The sequence below is a fragment of the Manis javanica genome, chromosome 7 (assembly GCF_040802235.1).
Source record: "Manis javanica isolate MJ-LG chromosome 7, MJ_LKY, whole genome shotgun sequence".
NCBI lineage: Eukaryota > Metazoa > Chordata > Mammalia > Pholidota > Manidae > Manis > Manis javanica.
Genome location: NC_133162.1, coordinates 64,942,027 through 64,961,539, shown reverse-complemented (window position 1 = coordinate 64,961,539; position 19,513 = coordinate 64,942,027). Strand labels below are relative to the sequence as shown.

The window sequence follows — 19,513 nt, the reverse complement described above, 5'->3', positions numbered from 1 at the left end:
AGTGATTTCTCAGTGGTAATGACAAATACGCAGGCAAAAATAAAGAAGCACACAAGAACACAGGAGAGGGAGAAATTCAAGAAAAATAAAGATCCTAAAAGCAAATTCATCATCTAATGAATTCTGTAGCCATTTATGCAACAAACATTTACTGAGCACCTCCTCCATGCCAAGCTCTATGTCAGGTTGCTGGCATACATACCACTTCAGCTGTCACATGAACAAATCACCCAGGATATGAAGGGTGAATTAATATGTCATTGTATTTATGTTTATTTAATTTTAGTTTCTGAGTCCTCCTAAGATTTCCAAATGCAAAGACTAATGAGTACCTCTTACTATTTAGCTATAGAACTAATCTCCCAGGACTGAGATGGGTATCACTGATTCCTTTCCTACACTCTCATTCCCAAAAGGTTCCACATTCAAGTTAAGCCACTAAGCAAACCACAGAGCCATGTATATTAACAGAAAAGTGTTGAAAGACAAAAATGACTATCTCAAAGACATAAAACTCAGAGTTAACTCCATTTATCTTCAACTGCGAATGTGCAAATAGATAGATGATCTTGCCATAATGGCCTGAATTGGACAACATTAATTTTAAGCTGGAAATGGTTGAAGGCACAGGGAGGGTGGAGAGAGGTTAGTCCAACATTTACTTTTACATAGAATGTCTTTCTTGGCCAAGGTTGTCTGCAAAATCTCGATACTTGGATTACTTTGGTGCGTCCACACTAATCATCCACCTTTCTTGACAGCTTTTCAAAAGAAGGATTCAAACCATCACCTCTAAACTTCTGCATTTGTTTGCTCTTATTAAATAGTCTATCTGGTGGTTCCCACTTACAGAGCCTGGGGAATGGTTATGACCTGTACTTTCTTCTTCTTGCCTGCCAGGCCACAACCGTACGAGGTAATAGTAGAAACAATAGCTACTGCACATGCAGTACCTATTCTGGGCCTGGACACGTGCAAGACACTTTTTAAGAGTTATTTGCTTCTCATGACAATGGGAAGGGGTAAGTCATTATAACCCCATTTGACATATGAAGAAATTATAGGCCAGAGAGGTTATGCCCTGAAACAGAGAGATAGAGGGAACAAGAGCATGAGCTTCAAAGTTGGACCGAGGTGAGTCCTATAGATAAGGCTTAGCTTTCTGGGGTGCAGATAGCTGTAGGGACAAGAGGACACACAGTGGGCTGAGTGTCTCGCCCCTAGAAAGTTTTGTTTCCCCTTCTTTCCAATGGTTATTCATCTGGAATTAATGCCTTGAGCAGCATCCCCAAGTCGGTTTAGTAGTATTGTAAAGAAATTTTTAAATAATGCAAAGGTAGATAATCTCTGACATTGATGGAGAGGTTTAAGTTTTCAATACATCTTCTCTACTTCCCAACCATTGGTTTGTTTGATCCTATGGAAAATATTTTAGCATCTGTTGACTTTTTTTTATATTGGTTGTCTCCAGAACCGAGTAACATTCTCTCAGGCCTTGAAAAATGCTAATCCAGGAAATGATGCAAGAAGAAAGGAGCAGGCCTTTGCCCTTATTCCCAATCCCCTGGAGAAGGTCTACCTCTTTCTTTCTCTTGGGTATCTATGTGCGTGTAGTGGGGGATGCATTAGCCAGGGCTGGAGGTATGTCAGTGGTGGGAGGGAGGGATGTGACACATGGCTGTCTTTGGTTTCTGTGGTAAGAATGCCTAACACAGAAGGAATGTGTTACCTTTCCTTATGAAAGAACATTTCACTTATTTTCCCAAGCTTGTGAGAAACTGTTTACTCTTCTTCATTGGTCTGAATCAAAAGGCTATATTCATCCAGAGAGTGTAGCAAACAATCCTGGGAAAAACGTATTCATCCCAGTTTACTGCCTAGCATATTGCATTAACTCAAGAAATAGTTGAAGTTACTGCAATGACTGGTGTAAATTGACTGTCATCTATTGACAATGCAGAAAATAACGTCTTGATTCCTTTAAGTCCCTGAAAAAGTCCAGCCTTACTTTTAGGATAGTTTCCTAGATTATTAAGACTTACTTCTCTAACAATTAATTGGTTAAAAGGTCACACATGTGTAAAAAAATGGGTGGAGGATATGAAAAGACAATTCTCCAAAGAAGAAATTCAGAAGACATACAGATGGCCCACAGACACATGAAAAGATGCTCCACATCACTAATTATCAGAGAAATGCAAATAAAAACCACAATGAGATATCACCTCACACCAGTTAGGATGGTCAGTATTGGAAAGACTAAGAACAACAAATGCTGGAGAGGATGTGGAGAAAGGGGAACCCTCCTACATTGCTGGTGGGAATGTAAGCTAGTTCAACCATTGTGGAAAGCAATACGGAGGTTCCTCAAAAAACTAAAAATAGAAATACCATTTGACTCAGGAATTCCACTCCTAGGAATTTACCCAAAGAATATAATTTCTCAGATTCAAAAAGACATATGCACCCCTATGTTTATTGCAGCACTATTTACAATAGCCAAGATTTGGAAGCAACCTAAGCATCCATCAGTAGAAGAATGGATAAAGAAGATGTGGTACATATACACAATGGAATATTATTCACCCATAAGAAAGAAACAAATCCTACAAGTTGCAACAACATGGATGGAGCTGGAGGATATTATGCTCGGTGAAATAAGCCATGCGGAGAAAGACAAGTACCAAATGATTCCCCTCATTTGTGGAGTATAACAACGAAGCAGAACTGAAGGAACAAAACAGCAACAGACTCACAGACTCCAAGAAGAGACTAGCAGTTACCAAAGGGGAGGGGTGGGTGAGCGGGTGGGGAAGGAGGGGAAGGGGATTCAGGGGTATTATGATTGGCACACATGGTGTGTGTGTGGGATCATGGGGAAGACAGTGTAGCACAGAGAAGGCAAACAGTGACTCTGTGGCATCTTACTACACTGATGGGCAGTGACTGTAATGGGATATGGGGGGGGAACACAACATGGATGAATGTAGCAACCACATTTTTTTTTCATGTGAAACCTTCATAAGAGTGTATATCAATAATACCTTATAGAAAAAAAGGTCACACATGTGGACAGATTTGTTTTAGCCTGCAAGGTTTCAAAATGCCTTCTGAGAACACTTAGAGCTTTAGAGATTTCATATGCATTTACAGCTGACTTGCTTTAACACTAGTATCTACCTGGCCTTTTTGGGTACTTGAGATGGTAGCTGGATTATAATTGTGTTGGCTAAACAAAAGTTCAGAAGCCCTGTTGGCTGGTTCAAGGGTTAACTTAATTCTATACAGAACACAAATGCAACCCAAACAAAAAATAGAAGGTTCAAAATGGGTAACTGTAAAAGCCAAACCATCTGGCCCTCAAATTTCTCACTTTCTCGGCTGACCCGTTTTTAAAGTCCCTGTTCTCAAACCCTCCACTTCATGGGCACAGAAGGGAAAGACTGCCTATCCCTTCATAACTAACGCTTCATAAAGCCTCCCTATCAGAACTGGGAAGGAATTCTTGAAGCAAACAGGTAGGTGAAAATTAAAACACCACTAATATAAAAAGTTACTGACTGCCATAGCAGCTTGTCATTTACAAGATACCATTTAGAATCTTACAGAAATTAATCAAATTAAATAGGAATAAAATACAAGTGATTTTCACTTAACAATACTTTAAAATATATTGCAATACTGAGTCTCCCCACCTTAAAATCACTCCTATGAAAGGCAGCTGGACCCTGACCATTCTCCCTTCTCAAACAGATGGTGCCTTCCTCCTGGATCTTCCAGCTTGTCCAGTGTGGTTCCTGGAAACCACGGAGCCCCAACCCCTCTCCCTAGCTACTCAAGTCCACACTTCTAGCCCCTGCAGCCCCTCCACATCCTTCCCCAATTGTTTTCTTTTCATCTCTCCCTGCCCACAGTGCAGAGCCCCTCCCACAAATACCTATCAAAGACGGTCCAGTAATAAGCATTATATAATAAGCATTCATTGAGCACCTACTATATGCTAAGCACAAGTTTAACTATTTGAGAGTGGTCAGTCCACTCAGTAACCACCGTAATGATCTGAGGTAAAGTGTAGTAAAGATGAGTGTTCAGCAGTCAAACCGCTGGTTGGGATTAAAACAAGGCTTGCAGACCACCTCTGGTGTGGCCCAAATGCTGTCTACAAGGCTCCTTCCAAGTCTTAAGAGTCTATGATTACTGCTGTCATTTTTAAGGATGCAAAATTTATAGAAGCCCCTATTGCTAAGTGAAAAAGGAACTTTTCTCTCTTGACAAGCCCTCTATTTCCATAAAAGGGACGGTCCAGATTGATTCTGGATAAAACTGAGCCACCTCAAATCAGTCCCCTCATATTACTCCACTAAGCCTAGTAGCTGAACTTGAGGCGCCACCCCGATGCCAAGAGGGAGTTGAATCAAGCTGAAGGGTTCAATCCTGCCAGTGAACAAATATAATTTCCTCCCGTAAGATAATTGCAGTTTCCTCTATGAGAGTCTGTCATTAAAATCCACTCCAAGGAAGTTCCATGGACAAAACCTCAATGACTGTCGCTAACGAGTGCCCAGCGACCAGACCTGGCAGGACTGGACTCAGCTCGGCCCACCACCCCCTCAGCCCGCACGGAGATCTTACAGGAGAAAGACGCGTCTGGGAAAGCTCTTGGGGAAGAAAGGACATATCTCAGGTCCTTTCTCATGATCGGGACCAACTTTGCAAACTCCGGAGGTCTACCTCGGGGTGGTGACCCCAAGGGGCGCAGGTTCCCAGGGGCGCCGGGCGGAGATGGACTGGCGGGCAGGGGCTGCCCCGGGAATCCCGGCCGAGCCTCGCCCTCCGGCTTTCCCTCCCCGCGCCCTCCTCCCCCTCCTGCTCCCGGCGCCGAGCCTCCGCCGCGGCTGCGCCTCCTCCCGGGCAGGGTGTGATCCGAGTGCCCCCGGAGCTGGAGAGGAGGGAGGCAGGCGACTCCAGCCTACCGTCTTCTGCTTCTTGACCCCCGACATGCCGGCTCGCGGCGGCGGTGCCCGGCGCGCTGGAACTCGGAGCCCGGCTCCCGGCGGCACAGACTCCAGGACCCGCGGGCGGCGGCGGCGGCAGCAGCGGCTCTGCCGGAGTCCCGGGAAGGAGGTATAAAAAGGCTCCGCAGACACGTCGCACTTCCCTTGACCGGCCCCTTCTCCTACTCCTCCTCCCGCCGCGCTCCTCTCCGCCCCGTCGGCGGCGCCCAGCCCAGGGGACCCGCCGCTGCCTGGGCGGGGTCCCCGGCCCGGCCCCCTACTCGCGGGAGCGGCGCGCCAGGCCCGGTCCAGGGCAGGACCTTGCAGCCCCAGGGGCAGAGTGGGGAGCCCCGCGTGCTGCCCTCCGCCTCCCACCCTCGGGGGGCCAGAGCCTCCCCCACCTCCCGCTCCGGCCCCGCGCCTCTTTCTGCCTCTGGGACCTGTTTGAAACCGCCGGGCTTCGCGGCACGGTCCTCACTGGGCGCCGACGCCCAGCTAGTCCTCATTTTCAGTGTGAACAGCGATGGTTGACATTTACCGGTCCTCACTCTGCACTCTGCTGAGCTTGGCCTTGAGCCTCGTGCGCCCTCGCCCAAGCCTTCAAGTACTACTTTATCTGTTTTACAGTTGAAGTAACTGACACATTCAGACTTTCTCAAAGTTATATTCTGAGTGAGGGGATTTCAAACAGGCTGAGGTCAACAGTCCAGGCTCTCTCTACACCAGCGTCATCAAAATATGATGAAGAAAAAAAAAATCACCTAATGGTTTGCTTGCCTGAGAATTATGCACAAGGCATGGTGCTAAGGGGTTACATGCAGTCACTTCTTCGAGGTTCACGATATTTCCCCCGTTTCAGAGGGGCCAGCCACGTGGCACTGCTCCTCCTCACAGTCATTAAGCAAGACCAGCCCCAGAAATGACCAATGGTGGCCCACAGACTTGTTTCAGTCCATCCCCCGAAGTACTTCTACAGCAGTTCTGTGCGTTCAGCCACTAGGATGGGCTCTGTAGGGGAAAGAGTATGACCTAGACCCTCAGGCTCCAAGGTTTTGTCAGAAGAGGTGAGACAACTCTTTGAAAGAAACCAAATGCCTAGGAAATGCAGACGTAAGGAGAAAAGCTCTGATTAGTGACAAGAGAGTTTGAGGGCGTTACTGGATCTCACAACCTCTTGCACCTTAATTCCTTGCATACTACCGCAAACAGATCAGCAGGACAGTACTGGCCAAAAAACCATGAAGATGCTCAAGGGCTGTACTACTCATTCCAACCTTGGTCCATCAAAGGGCTGGAGAAGTTTTTTTTAAAGAGGGGAGAGACGAACGTTTCTTTCATATCTAATCATATTTCAGGAAGACTGCCGGCTTTCCAGACAGACACCAGAAGCTCTGGGTATTCATTGGCTGCCCTTCTCCATGGAAGGTGGGAAAGAAAAATACATCAGGAGTCAAAAAGCTTAAAAAGCAGCCTACATGTTTTGTATAGTCTTGAAATGTCATTGTATTTATTTTCTTACTCATTTTGAGTAGGCTGCCACCATTCTCTTCAACTGAGCAGCTAGAGGGAAAATACTGGGTTTGAGTTTCTGCCCTGCATAGGAACATTTTGGATTTCTGTGGTTTAAACAGTAACATCCTATTCTAATTTCATTGGAGAAATCCTTTTGTATCAGTTTCAACCATATTATGAACCCTCCCAGATCCTGCCCAAAGAGAAAAGGTAAACGAAGTGTGGAAAAAGAAATAGCAATTTGCATGATTGTTGTATTTTTTCATATTGCCTCTAACAAAGCTGTCCTCTTGAAACAGAAGGAGAGTAAGGGCAAATCCCTAAGGGCTACTTACTGCAAAATAAACATGATTATTTAGGCCTGGGAGAGGTTTTGAGATCATTTTTCATTTCCTTATCCCTGTATTTTACAGATAGGCAATGTAAAACTGGTGCTGAGAGAGGGGAGGTCATGGGACCTAGTCACTAGTTAGGGGTGGAGTTGAGATCAAGCCCCAGCCACTCAACTACCCAAATGCTCTGTGCACTTAATCACTCAGCCTCTCGACCCCATGATAATTGTAAACTGGGCTGTTAACCTAGTTTTCGATTTAATTAATTCTCGAATAGTACTTTGGAACAGACATCCTTTACTACTTCCTCAGACTTACTGTTCCACACAGTGAAGTAGGAGGCCTCAGGTCTTTTGGATGCAAGCTGCATTGTTTAAGGTCCTTTAATATCACAGATCAACATTTAGTTGTAATTCAGCATGGCAACTCACTGAAAAGTAAAATAATCATTTTGTTTGTTCATTTTCCCAGGGTCTTTCTTTTAAAGGTGATGTCTTAAATTCTTTTTAATTTCACTATTCTCTTGCTCCAAGGAGAGGATGTTCATTCTGAAAAGATATGAGCAATGAGCAGGTAAATTTTTGGAGTCCATGATTCCAGAACATCACAACTGCGAGAAGACTCATCCACAGTAAGGGAGGAAGAGTTAAGGCCTGTGCATTTGTATGGACACACCCTCCATGCCTTTCTCGGTCCTGTTCCCTCTAAGCCCTCACTGTCAATCACTGTGGCCTACATTGTACCAACTTAAGACCCTTGATGCTACTCACAATATTTGCATGAGGGTTCTTTTTTGCCATCGTATTTTCTTTTCTTCCATCCAGTAACTGCTAGGCTTTAATAGTTCATTTCATAAGGTGGTGTTTACTATTTCATTCTTTTTTTGGCACCTCCCCTGGATGGCCCTCCTAAATGAACACAGCTACACTGCCCCCTAGTGTCCGTAATGCATAAAAAAGACCTAATTGTTGAAACCCCTGTACAAAATTAAGTGCAGCAGTTCCCTTGGGTGAAGAGGCCCTTACTGAAAGCCTTCTAGGCCAGAAAAACAAGGCAGCCTACAGCAGGGGAGGGTATATTCATAAATGATTTATCCAATTATCATTATATGTTAAATCATATATCAAATATGATTTATCCAATTATCATTATATGTTAACTCATATGACTCAACACCAAAAAAAACCCCAAATAACCCAATTAAAAAGTGGGCAGAGGACCCGAACAGACATTTCTCCAAAGAAGAAATACACGTGGCCAACAAGCACATGCAAGGTGCTCCACATCGCTTCTCACCAGGGAAATGCAAATCAAAACCACCATGAGGTATCACCTCACCGCAGTCAGAATGGCTGCTGTCCAGAAGACAAGAAGTAACAAGTGTTGGCAAGGATGTGGAGAAATGGGAACCCTCCTACACTGTTGGTGGGAATGTCAGTTGGTACTGCCCCTGTGGAAAGCAGTACGGAGGTTCCTCAAAAAACTAAAGATAGAAATACCATAAGACCCAGTAATTCCACTTCCAGGAATTTACCCAAAGAAAACAAAATCCCTGGTTCAAAATGATATATGCACCTCTATGTTTCTTGCCACATTACTTACAATAGTCAAGAAATGCAAGCAACCAAACTGTCCAACAGATAAATGGATAAAGAAGATGTACATATACCCAGTGGAGTATTATTTAGCCATTAAAAGAAGAAATCCTGCCATTGCAACAACATGGGTAGACCTAGAGGGTGTTATGCTAAGTGAAATGAGTCAAACAGAGAAAGACAAATACCATATGATTTCAGTTATTTGTGGAATCTAAAAAAACAAAATGAACAAAATAGTAAATTTCCAGACACTGAGAAGTGACTGGTGGTTATCATGGGGGAGGGATTGGGATGGGTGCATGGAGAGGGTGAAGGAGATAAAGGGACACAAAAATTCTCAATCGTAATATAAGTTGGCCAAAACTGTGGTAGTACAGCATGGAGAATACAGCCAATGATTCTGCAACATCTTCCTATGTTGACAGATAGTAACTGCACTAGTGGGGGTGAGGATTTAATAAAGTGGGTAACTGGTGAACCATTGTGTTGTGTACTTGAAAATAGTATGATTGTATATCTACTATGTTTCAATAAAAAAAAAAAAAGAAAGTCCTGTAGGGTCCAAACACTCTTCCCAGGCACAGGTAGTACTGAGATAGGCAAGATGAGGTCCCTGCCTTCAAGAAACTCACAGCCTAGTGAAAGAAAAAGACTCTGCCCTCCAACCCCTCCCCAGTTATTTCAATACAATACATGACTGAGACAGGTAAAAATGATACATGCATGTCTTAGACACTGTATTTTGACCTAAAACACATGCACTTAACGAATCTTTGACACAAGGCTAAAGGCTTCCATTGTGGTAAGGGCAGGCAGATGGGAGCTCCAAAAAAACACTCTCAGGAGGCATCTTCAGGGACTTCCAGTTTGAAATTTTATAAAGTGGAGCTTACAAAAGGGCACGTAAGGGCACATAAGGGCACATACACGAGAGGGGATTCCTTCAAGATCTCTATATACTTCACCCCCATTTTTGTTTGTTCTCTTCTCTATACCTAACCCAGCAGTACAGTTTTTAGCAGCTTCTCTCTCCAAAGCCTCCCTATGTTCTCACAGGAAACAGAGCTCTTTCTTTTCACTCATGTGCTATTCAGTAGTTACATCTAACTAAATGACTGAATCACACTCACAGGTACAACTGGTATGAATAGGTTTGGGAACAAACACAGTGGCTCTAAGTAAGCACCCAGCTTTGGGAGCAGGGGTGCGGAAGGGTGGGGGTATTTCAGTTCACCCTACTGTCAGAGAACATTCCGTCTGCTGTGGGCTTCAGTCATTGTCCTTTCCAGAAGAAATGGAGAAGATGGATTCAACTGACCAGCCAGTCAGAAGAAAGGATATCATGGAAGCTCAGAGGAGGGGCATCCAGTTCAGATTAGGAATGAGGGAAAACGAAGAGAGAGAGCTCAGATTTTCCCAGGAAAGATGATACAGGAACTGAGACTTGAAAGAAGGGTAGAGTTTCGCTAGCCCACCTCTCCCCAGTGTGTGGTGTGTATGCAAATTTAAAGGCAGAGAGCCCCATGACATAACATGGAATGTTGAGAAAATTGTAAGTATCTGTATTGGTAAGTTTAGCAGATACAATAGAAGAGCGGGGAAGGTGGAGATAGAAGATCTGCCACGTACACTCAGGCAGCAGTGTGATTCCGCATGCTCTCTTCTTCATGCTCAGTAGGGTGTGGTGGTCATGTGGCCAGCCTCCCATTTGTCAATCAGTCATTGCATGACACTTCTCATGTCCCAGGATGAGAAGTCACTGTCCTGAGATGTCCATGCTCTGGTAAGGGAGATGGATATGTACACAAAAAAATTAATGCCAAGAAAATGTGATTAGTGCCGGGATAGAGGTATCTGAAATAATAGGAAAAGGACACACATACAATGCAATGACTGCTGGACCACGAAGGGATTCAAATGGGTGGTGATAATATAACCTGGGTTTTACGGATAAAGGAAAGCTAGATAGGAAGGTGAACTGTCATTATGCTGATGGTCCAGGCTGCCTGGGAAGACGTTTCCAACGACATGAAGCATTCATCGCCTACCCTGGGTTCCCTGTGCCTGCTTTCTGATGTGCCCAGACTGTCACTAAAGACCCAGGCAGAACAGAGAAAAGCTGCTGACAGCCAGACTGTAACATGAACCCTTCTTACCAAAAGGCTGCCCGCAGAGGAAAAGCCCACATTCCCAGGCAAGAGTAATGCTCTTACACCATTTCCTGGGTGGAATCCAATCCAGTTTGTGTCTACTCTTTGTATTAGTCTAAAAAGAAGTACATTTATTGGTATATATATACATTATGCAAAATAGAAATAATTCAACAAATCTTAGTGAAAACAAGTTACATTTGTTCAGTTTCAGGCAAGTCAGTTCAGTTAATTGGCTGAATTTTTAGCCTTCAACAGGTTCTTTTAAAAGGTGTTTAGCAGGTGGAAGGTAACTTAGTATCACTTACAGGCTTTAAATTATTAGGAAAATTTCCTAAAACTTTCTAAACATAGTATCTTAAGAAATTTTAAGGGAATGGAAGAAGAACATAAAGAAGAAAGGAAATTGTGATATTTGGCCTAAAATTAAGAAAATACCATAAAATATGACATTCAGAGAAAACTGAGTTATAATTTGATAAATTTGTCTTTGATTATGGAAGGAAACATTCCATTTAGAAAAAAACTTATATGGGGCCACATAAGTGCTCTTTTTTCCAACATAACCAGGAAATGGGGTGATATAATAAATCAATATTATAATTATTAGAGAATGTCATAGATACTATAAATGGATGGTTAGTTTGCAAGTAACTGGAATATAATATGTTGAGCATTATTTAACTCATTAGTGTATCCCAAACCTTCTGGAAGGATTTTGCAAATTTGGCAGTTACCTCACTAGAAGATATGCAGTAAAAAAAAAAGTAAACTCTGTCTCTCTTACCCACTCCCAGCCCCAGCCCGGAGTCTCTCCCTTGCAGGTGGCCTAGAGTTGGACACATAATTTGCATTGCTAACGCGTTCCAAGGGGACCCTGATGCCACTGCTCCAGGAACCATGGTTTACAGATCATTGCCTTACAAACAGGTCTTCTCACTCACCACACATTTTCATTTTTTATATAAAATATGGACTATAAGTACAAAGAGAAGAAATAAGTATATTGGGGAGACAGCTTTGGATAATATTCTTAAAAATCATCCCACTATGGTGAATAGGGAGTTCCCTGCTCAGAATAATCATTAAAATCACATTGGAAGATTTTGGGGGAAAAAAACATTCAGCTGCCTGGGCTTTCTTCCCCCCCTCTCAGTGTACAGATCTTTGGCATGTGGCCTGTAGCAGAATACGGTAAATGCTGGGGGCAATTCTATTTGGCAGCCAGGTAGGGGAACCACTAATCTAGCCCACTGGTTCTCACACTTCACCACTCACAAAATCCCCTGAGATGTTTGCAAAAATACACATTCCTGAATCCTTGGAATTGCTGTGTAAAATCACTCAGCTCTAGTTCCAGTTGAGGATTTTTAATTTGGTTGTGGAGCTTTCCTCCTACATGCTTTGTTTATTCAGAATTTTTTCTTTTTCTTTAAAGGCTTTAGGCTTAAAAACCAGGAGAATACTCTGGTTATATTTCTACTTCCCATCTTGAGCCTAGAATATTCTTATTTAAATGATAGATGGCCAGGATGGGAGAATATTAGGTGTAACATATCATTGAATGCTTTACAAATAATGTCCCATGATACCATTTTTTTCTAACATTATTTATTGAGTAACTTACTGATTCTTCTGCTGGTCTGTAGTGCTTGCTCCATGATGTACATGTTAGCTGGCAGAGTCTCCCCCAGCAATTGTGGAGCACTAAATCCTTACATTTCTCTATCAGGGAGGTCCTATGAAAAGCAGCTCAGTTACAAATTATAACTTGGAATTTTTTTGCCCATTTCCTCTTCCAGACTACTGAATTATTTTGTTCAGTAATTATTTATTATACCTGGCTCCCTGCCCTGTCCCCTAAAATTTCAATTAAATTAATAATTAAATTATACTTTGATTTGGGAAAAATTGATCCAACAGTTGAGTTTCTTCTCTACTACATGCTATATCTATTCAGGTTTTTTTGAATCTCATACATGTAGTAAAGTAATTCCTATGGAACTATAAATAGAATCTCTCACCCCCTTCCCCCTTCTTTCTTGTTTGGGAGGAATGCTGTGGATTATTATATTTGGTTACTTTCTAAAATTAGTTATTTACTTAAAATAATAAAACTGCATTCCTTTTTTTCCCCTTAAAAATGTAATTCAGACCGTACTTTGAGAACCAGTGACCTGAAGAATGGAATCAGAGGTCAGTTGAGGCATTCTTTGATGGGGAGAGGGCTCATTTTCTTCCTTGAGTGCTTAGGCTGGACAGGCTCTTACCTGCAGATGGTCTTTCTCCAGGTTTCTGAGCTATGATACAAGAGTGGGCAGGCTCCATGAAAGGGCTGTGAACAGGATGAACCAAAAGAATACTACGCTTGAGTCAGAAGACCTAGATTCATCTCCTTTTGTTTGTCTAGCAAATTCCTTTCTTCTACATGTTAAGGATAGGTATGGGAGCTGGACTGAGGATGGCCCCAGAGCAGCCTTAGAACTTACTTAAGTCATTCACTGGGACTTTTCTGTTGGAGCTTCGGAAAGAGGCCTTTCCTTCCTCAGGAAATGTCAGTCCTGTATATAAACCCAGAGATGCTAGTGGCCACGCCTCCTCCCCTGCACAGAAATCTGAGTGTGACAGAAAGCTGGGGAGGAGACCTCGTAGTGTCAAGGTCTCAGTCTCTGCCTCGTTTCCCAGAACTACCTGACTTCCTAAGGCTCTTCTTGTGTTCCTGTGAATTACTCCAGTAGCCTTCCAACAAATATACCTGCTTATTTTGATTAAGATAATTTGAGTTGGGTGGGCTTCCTTGTGACTAAAATAGGCCTGATTTATTTAAAACTAGGATCACTGTGTAAACTACATGAAGGGATATATTTGTGAAATTCCCACCACGGTACAAATAGTGTTCAGTAAGTCTACAAACTGAATTGAATCAAGTATAATCATTTGGAATTGTCCTTTTGTTTATGACAATACAGGATTTCAAGACTGATGAAAAATTTTATTATAATTTCTAGGCTTATTTCACATTTTTAAAGGTATAAAATAGAAATGACTTGAATCCTCCTCCAAAATTTGCAGATGCTCCAAGACATAGGAAATAGATGAAATTTTCACGTTACCACATTTTCAGCTGGCTTCAGAGTTGCCAATTATTGTAGTCTAAATTATTTATTGCAGTTTATATTGAAACAATAGTTTATTGTAGAACATATTAAATCTATGCTTCCTTTGAGGCATGGTTTTAATTATACTCTGTGTGAAATGTTTCTGTTTCTAACTGTCCTTCAATTCTGCTCATTTTTTATGAACATTATTTTATTACAAATGACATGTTTTCTTGGCTCATGCTCCACCTGACATCACAATAATTTGCAACCTATTTAATTAGGTTGTCAACTGGATTGCTAGTGCTAACTTTTATAGAGTTGTTCTATTCTGTAAACACCATGAGAATCTGTCAGAGATTATTTTGCTTTTTAGTTTCAAAAAGGAATATATTTCCTTTATCTGATAGGAACACAGGACACAGAGCTCTTTTTCCTATAACACCCAAAATTTGTTCCTGCAGCAGAAAAGTCCATGTTAGTGGCTAATGAAGTTCTGATATCATGACCAGGAGAAACAATGATCTGGCAAACAGGAAAGTCATTATCTATTTAGTCGGTAGCCAGGATCTAATGTAGAGCCAGTTAATGTAGGACTGAACATGGGTAAACTCTACCCTGAGAAATCTATATTCAATGTCCTCTTTCACCTTCAAGGTCTGACTGTAGTTCAGAATGATCATGGTAGTGGCCTAATGTAAAGTCAAGGATTCTTTCTCCCAGCCTGCCACCAAAATAAGATCAGTGGTGGAGTATGGAGCTCCAAGTACAACTTTAATGAAGGCATTCTTGCTTTCTAGACAAAGGCGTGGGAGCTACTTTGGCACTTTTAGGAACAACTGTCAGGCTTGTTTTCCCATTGGAAGACTAACCTCAGAAAGTTCCCAATGTACTAACAGGTTCTATGCCACATTCCACTTATTACTCAGCTGTTTGCAACTTTGGTTATGAGCAGACACAATGTTATATTTTGTGTCAGGGTACCAGGGCTAGGCCTCCTCTCAACAGCCCCCAAGATAAAAACTATTTGGTCAATAAAATACTTGAAATGTGGTATATGTACCATAAAACAGGAGAAAATATTTTTATAGAATGCATAAACTCAGAAATTACTCAATCCAGAAATCATTCTTTCATCTTCATTTGAATGCTGGAATTTGAGAAAAAGAGTTAAAGAACATGAAATGGTGAGATGCACCAAATCTAAAGGAAAGGACTTCTTGTGAATTTTGAAGGATTTCTAGGTTTGGTGGCTCTTTATTCTAATTCCATGACTTTTCCTTTTTTTCTTTTCAAATCAAAAGTGTATCCACCAAGCACAGTAAGATACCACTTCATATTAAGATGGCTATAATTAAACAAGACAAACAATAACAAGTGTTGGTAAAGAGAGAGGGTAATTGGTAACCTCACTCACTGCTGGTGTGATTGTAAAATGGTGCCATTTCCTTACTTTGGAAAACAGTCTGGCATTTCCACAAATAGTATATTACCTAGAAATTCCTCTCCTAGTTATATATCCACAAGAAATGAAAACAAACGTCCACACAAAAACTTGCACATGACAGCACAGAGAATATAATTAATGACTCTATAACATCTTACTACATTAATAGACAATGACTGTAATGGAAGAGGTGAGGTCTTGATAATATGGGTAAAGACTGAACTACTGTTTTATGTATGTGAAACCATCATAAGAGTGTAGATCAATGATACTTTAACAAAAAATTACTCAAGCAAACATGAAACAAAAAAACTTGTACATGGATGTTTATAGTACCTTTATTCATAGTCACCCAAACAGGAAACAGTCTAGATACCTTTCAACTGGTGAATGGATAAATTGGTGGATGGATGGACCACATTTTACAAGCACATCCCTATAATGGGATAGTACTTAGCCATAAAAAGGAAGAAACTACTGGTTCATACAACATGGGATAATCTCAAAAGCATTTTAATAGCTGAAAAAAGCCAGAACCAAAAGGCTACACATTGCATGCTTCAATTTAATGACATTTTAGAAAAAGCAAAACTATAGGGATAGAAAACACATCAGTGGTTGCCAGGGATTGAGTTTAGGAGAGAAGTTTCATTTCTAAAGGGCAACATAAGAAGGTTTGTGGGGCTAAGGGACTTAATGTTGACTGTTCTGTGCCAAGACTGTGGAGGGAGATACCAAGTCACTTTTGTCAAATTTACAGAATAGTACACTACAAAGAGTAAATATTCCTGAATGTGAACTTTTAAAAAAAGCAGTGTGTGTGTGAAATCTAAGAGGAATACAGATGATAAAAATGAGCACGTACAAATGTATTGTAAGTGAATGACATGACCATACTGAAGAGGGAGGTAAAGAAAGGAATTAACCTAAGTTACGTTAGAAAACTATTTTTAGTGGCTTCTGTAAGGCTAACAAACTGTACACAAATACTGTATTCTAGATATTAAGTTTGTTTCTAACAGGGATATGTGCTAGCAATTCTGAAACTTTTTTATATGTGTATTATATTTGAACAAATAAGTAAATATTTTGTAGGTAATGAGAACCATCTTTCTCACTATCAGTGAAAAACAAAAAATTACAAATGAGGAGAGAAAGCTAGAATGAACCTGGTGGTACTGACTTGAAAACAGAGATATTAGTGTGAATACATAGGTTTTTAATATACATACACACAGTAGCTTTAAAAATGTAGATTTGTTAGTATATATGCTTACATGTCCTAGCTCTGTCCACTGAGAGTCTAAAAGTGCTGACATAACGGTAGCAATGAGCACACCTAGTGCCCAGATCTTGATTTCTAAATATCATTCTTCAATAAAAGCAATCAGGGCTCCATGGAGAAGTGGTTGAATCTAGGGCTGGGGCAGAAAGAATACAAAGTGAGGCTAGAGCAGAAAGTAAAGAAGTGCTTTAAAAAAAAAAAGCATGAGGGCATGCCACAAGGGCATGGGAGCCCACTTGGCCAAAAGCTAGAAAAACTTTAAGCCACAAAATCTATAATTAATATTATTGGATAATAAGCAATAGTATACTATGTAATGGTCGATTATAACCAAGAGAAAAAAATAAGCATCTCAGTGTCCATACTGATATAAATAAATGATTGAATAAATAAATAGTGGAGAAGGGACACATCTTTCTTTTGAGAGATTCCAATTAATAAATTTAGATATATTGAGGGAAATCATAAGCCACCATACAAATAGTAAAAAGGACACCACAATAATAATAAACTAACTTTGTTATTTTCAGAGGTTCCTTGGAACAGCTCAAAAGAGGTTCTCTTTCCTTATAAAAAGGGAGATATTTTTTCTTTTTTTTTATTAAGGTGTCATTGATACACAATCTTATGAAGGTTTCACATGAGCAACACTGTGTACAACATTCACTCATATTATCAAGTCCCCCCCACACCCCATTGCAGTCACTATCCATCAGCATAGTAAGATGCTATAGAGTCACTATAAAAAGGGAGATATTAAACTAATTAGGCTAATTTGATTTGTTATATTACATGGGAAGCAATATCAAATAAGAAGTAATATTAAGTCTTCTTTATGTTGTATTTGATTAGGTATGTAAGTGTTTCAGTAATTATACGAAATTCCTGAAGTCTGATATGTTTTGGTATAATTCCAGTAAATCACTTAAAAATATTGTGTGTCTCAGAAATAATAAAATTTCCTTGTCTATTCCATTATAATGAACTGTCATGAGATATTTAATAAAAGACATTTTAAAGTTGTTTTCATTTATAGAGAGTTACTGTTTTACTCTGATGCTTTACAAAAGTATCCCTGTAAAAGTGCTTCATCTTCAAGAAGACTCAGTCTTTCCTAAGGCTCGAGGCTGGGGCAACTTCTGAAATAAGTCTTTGACTGTGGAACTCGTCAAATTCCACTTGAACATATGTGAGGGAGTTTGTACAACAGTTTCTCTCTCTGAGGGCTGGTGGCTTGCTGATGGACTGAGTGTCTCAGAACTTCTCTGCCCACATCTTACAGCATCACCAAAATTTTGGAATTTTCCTCACTAGTACTCGGGAGTTTTCATCAATTACTGTTGACTTTAGCTTCCTGCCATGCCCTGTGCAAATGGGAATGAATGGGGGTAAACAGGCTTATGCCTTCAATCAGAAGGTCACAATTTACAAATAATATCAAATATTCATACTCTATTATAAATTCCATAAAACCAGTTCAGTTTCATGGAATGCTTTCTTGATTTTTTGCCAAATTCTTGAATTCATAGTCACCGTGTAGGTATAATTCAAGCATGATCTGACAAATGGGGTTGCATTCATAATCTGTTCTTTTCTCAATAAATGTATCATCATTAGACCTGACACATGATCTACTGTTAACTATTTCTCACCCTCATACAAACTGTATTCCTTAAGGTGGAGCCTCTTTCAGCTTTAGTACTGCATATGCCAGAACTTCATAAATGACATGAGCAACTTCTTTACTGAATAGTAGCTTTCAAATAGTGGAAGGATATTTCTTCATTATTTTTTTTGTGTGTGTGCTATTCACAATGTAACACAGATATTATTCACAGATATTATTCATTTTTTAAGTTTAATCTTCATTATTAACATTCTTACCATTACTATCTTAAATATAGACCAGAGGTCAGCTAAATCTTCATGTCATTGTCATCCCAGTCAGTCATTCATGCATGGATGGCAGATCTGCTTCTCACTATAATGGCAGAACTGAACAGTCGCAACAGGGACCGTATGGTTTACAAAGCCTAAAGTATTTATTTTCTGTCACTTCCCAGAAAAAAGGTTCCTGATTCTTGCTCTGGACAACCAACAAAACAATAAAGCAAGCTTCGATTTGTAGCATTTGCTGATTTCTGTACTGCAAGTATACCCACCAGCCTCGGGTAGAATTCCTGCCTGGTCTGGGCTCCCTCCTTCCCCCTATCTGCCACTCCTGAGTGGGCTGAAATAATAACATATTTCAGTTCTAATCAGGGGGCTCTGATGCGGCCTCTCCTACTCCCCTCAGAGCACTTCTAAAAACAGCTAGCAATGCATCAGATCTCTTACCTGAGACCCATGAAAGTATACAGATTACTCCTCTGCCTCTTGGGCAGGCTATTAACAGTTCTATCTACACCTGAATCCTTGCAACATTTTTCACGGTCCATTCAGAAGAAATACCAATTTTCTCAAAGGTGAGGATTAGAACATTTAATTTTTTTCTCTCTAAAAGAAACACATCACACTCACATATTCTGAGTTATGAACCAAAGATATTTTCATATTTTGAAGTAGTTCAAAGGAATGGTGTTATTTTAAACTTGCAGCATAAACAACTGGCTCACCCCATAGACAGTGTGAGTAAACCTTACAGAATAAACAGGAGTGAGAGCGCTTGTAGGAATAATTGTGATGCTAACAATACTCATTTCTCTCCTGAAATGTTACTACACTACTAAGTGCAAAGAGGGCTTTAATAAAATGAGATCCTGGTAGAACTCCTATATAAATCAATTACTGGGTGCTTTCCACCCATTCTCACTATTCACTTCTCTGTTCATATTGGTATGTGAAATTTTAGTCTTTATTAAAATGAGTCAGCCAAGTTGGGAATGTTTTTTGAGTGGAACTGAAAATAAAATGCTAATAAGTAGAACACATATGTACTTGCATCACAAAAAACACTTGTGTCTAATAGGAGTTGTGAAATTATTTTACCTAAAATCATAAAAAACTGTTCTAATAGGAAGCAAGTATTTTAACTCTTTGTCACAACAGTTATCCAGTGATGTTTAATTAGGTAGTAGATTTTCATAAGATACAAACA

General features: G+C 40.6%; 2 protein-coding genes across 7 annotated transcripts in view; both read right to left on the bottom strand.

Moving 5' to 3' along the window:
- PAPSS2 (3'-phosphoadenosine 5'-phosphosulfate synthase 2) overlaps positions 1 to 5,418 on the bottom strand; it is a 68,437-nt gene extending 63,019 nt beyond the window's left edge. Inside the window, exon 1 of the mRNA XM_073241074.1 lies at positions 4,974 to 5,418. Within this exon, the coding sequence (XP_073097175.1) occupies positions 4,974 to 5,000 (27 nt within the window). The 5' untranslated portion in view covers positions 5,001 to 5,418. The remainder of the gene's footprint in view (positions 1 to 4,973) is intronic.
- MINPP1 (multiple inositol-polyphosphate phosphatase 1) overlaps positions 1 to 19,513 on the bottom strand; it is a 164,459-nt gene that overhangs the window by 34,008 nt on the left and 110,938 nt on the right. Inside the window, exon 6 of one of the 6 annotated variants that reach the window (XR_005057028.2) lies at positions 11,085 to 16,552. The exons of 4 other annotated variants lie outside the window; for them this stretch is intronic. Coding sequence is in view for 1 of the 2 variants with exons in the window: in XM_037002541.2 (XP_036858436.1) it covers positions 16,519 to 16,552 (34 nt within the window). In the remaining variant the exon portion in view is untranslated. Of the gene's footprint in view, positions 1 to 11,084; positions 16,553 to 19,513 lie in introns of those variants that run through there. One more of the 6 variants, XM_037002541.2, reaches the window with a different exon arrangement.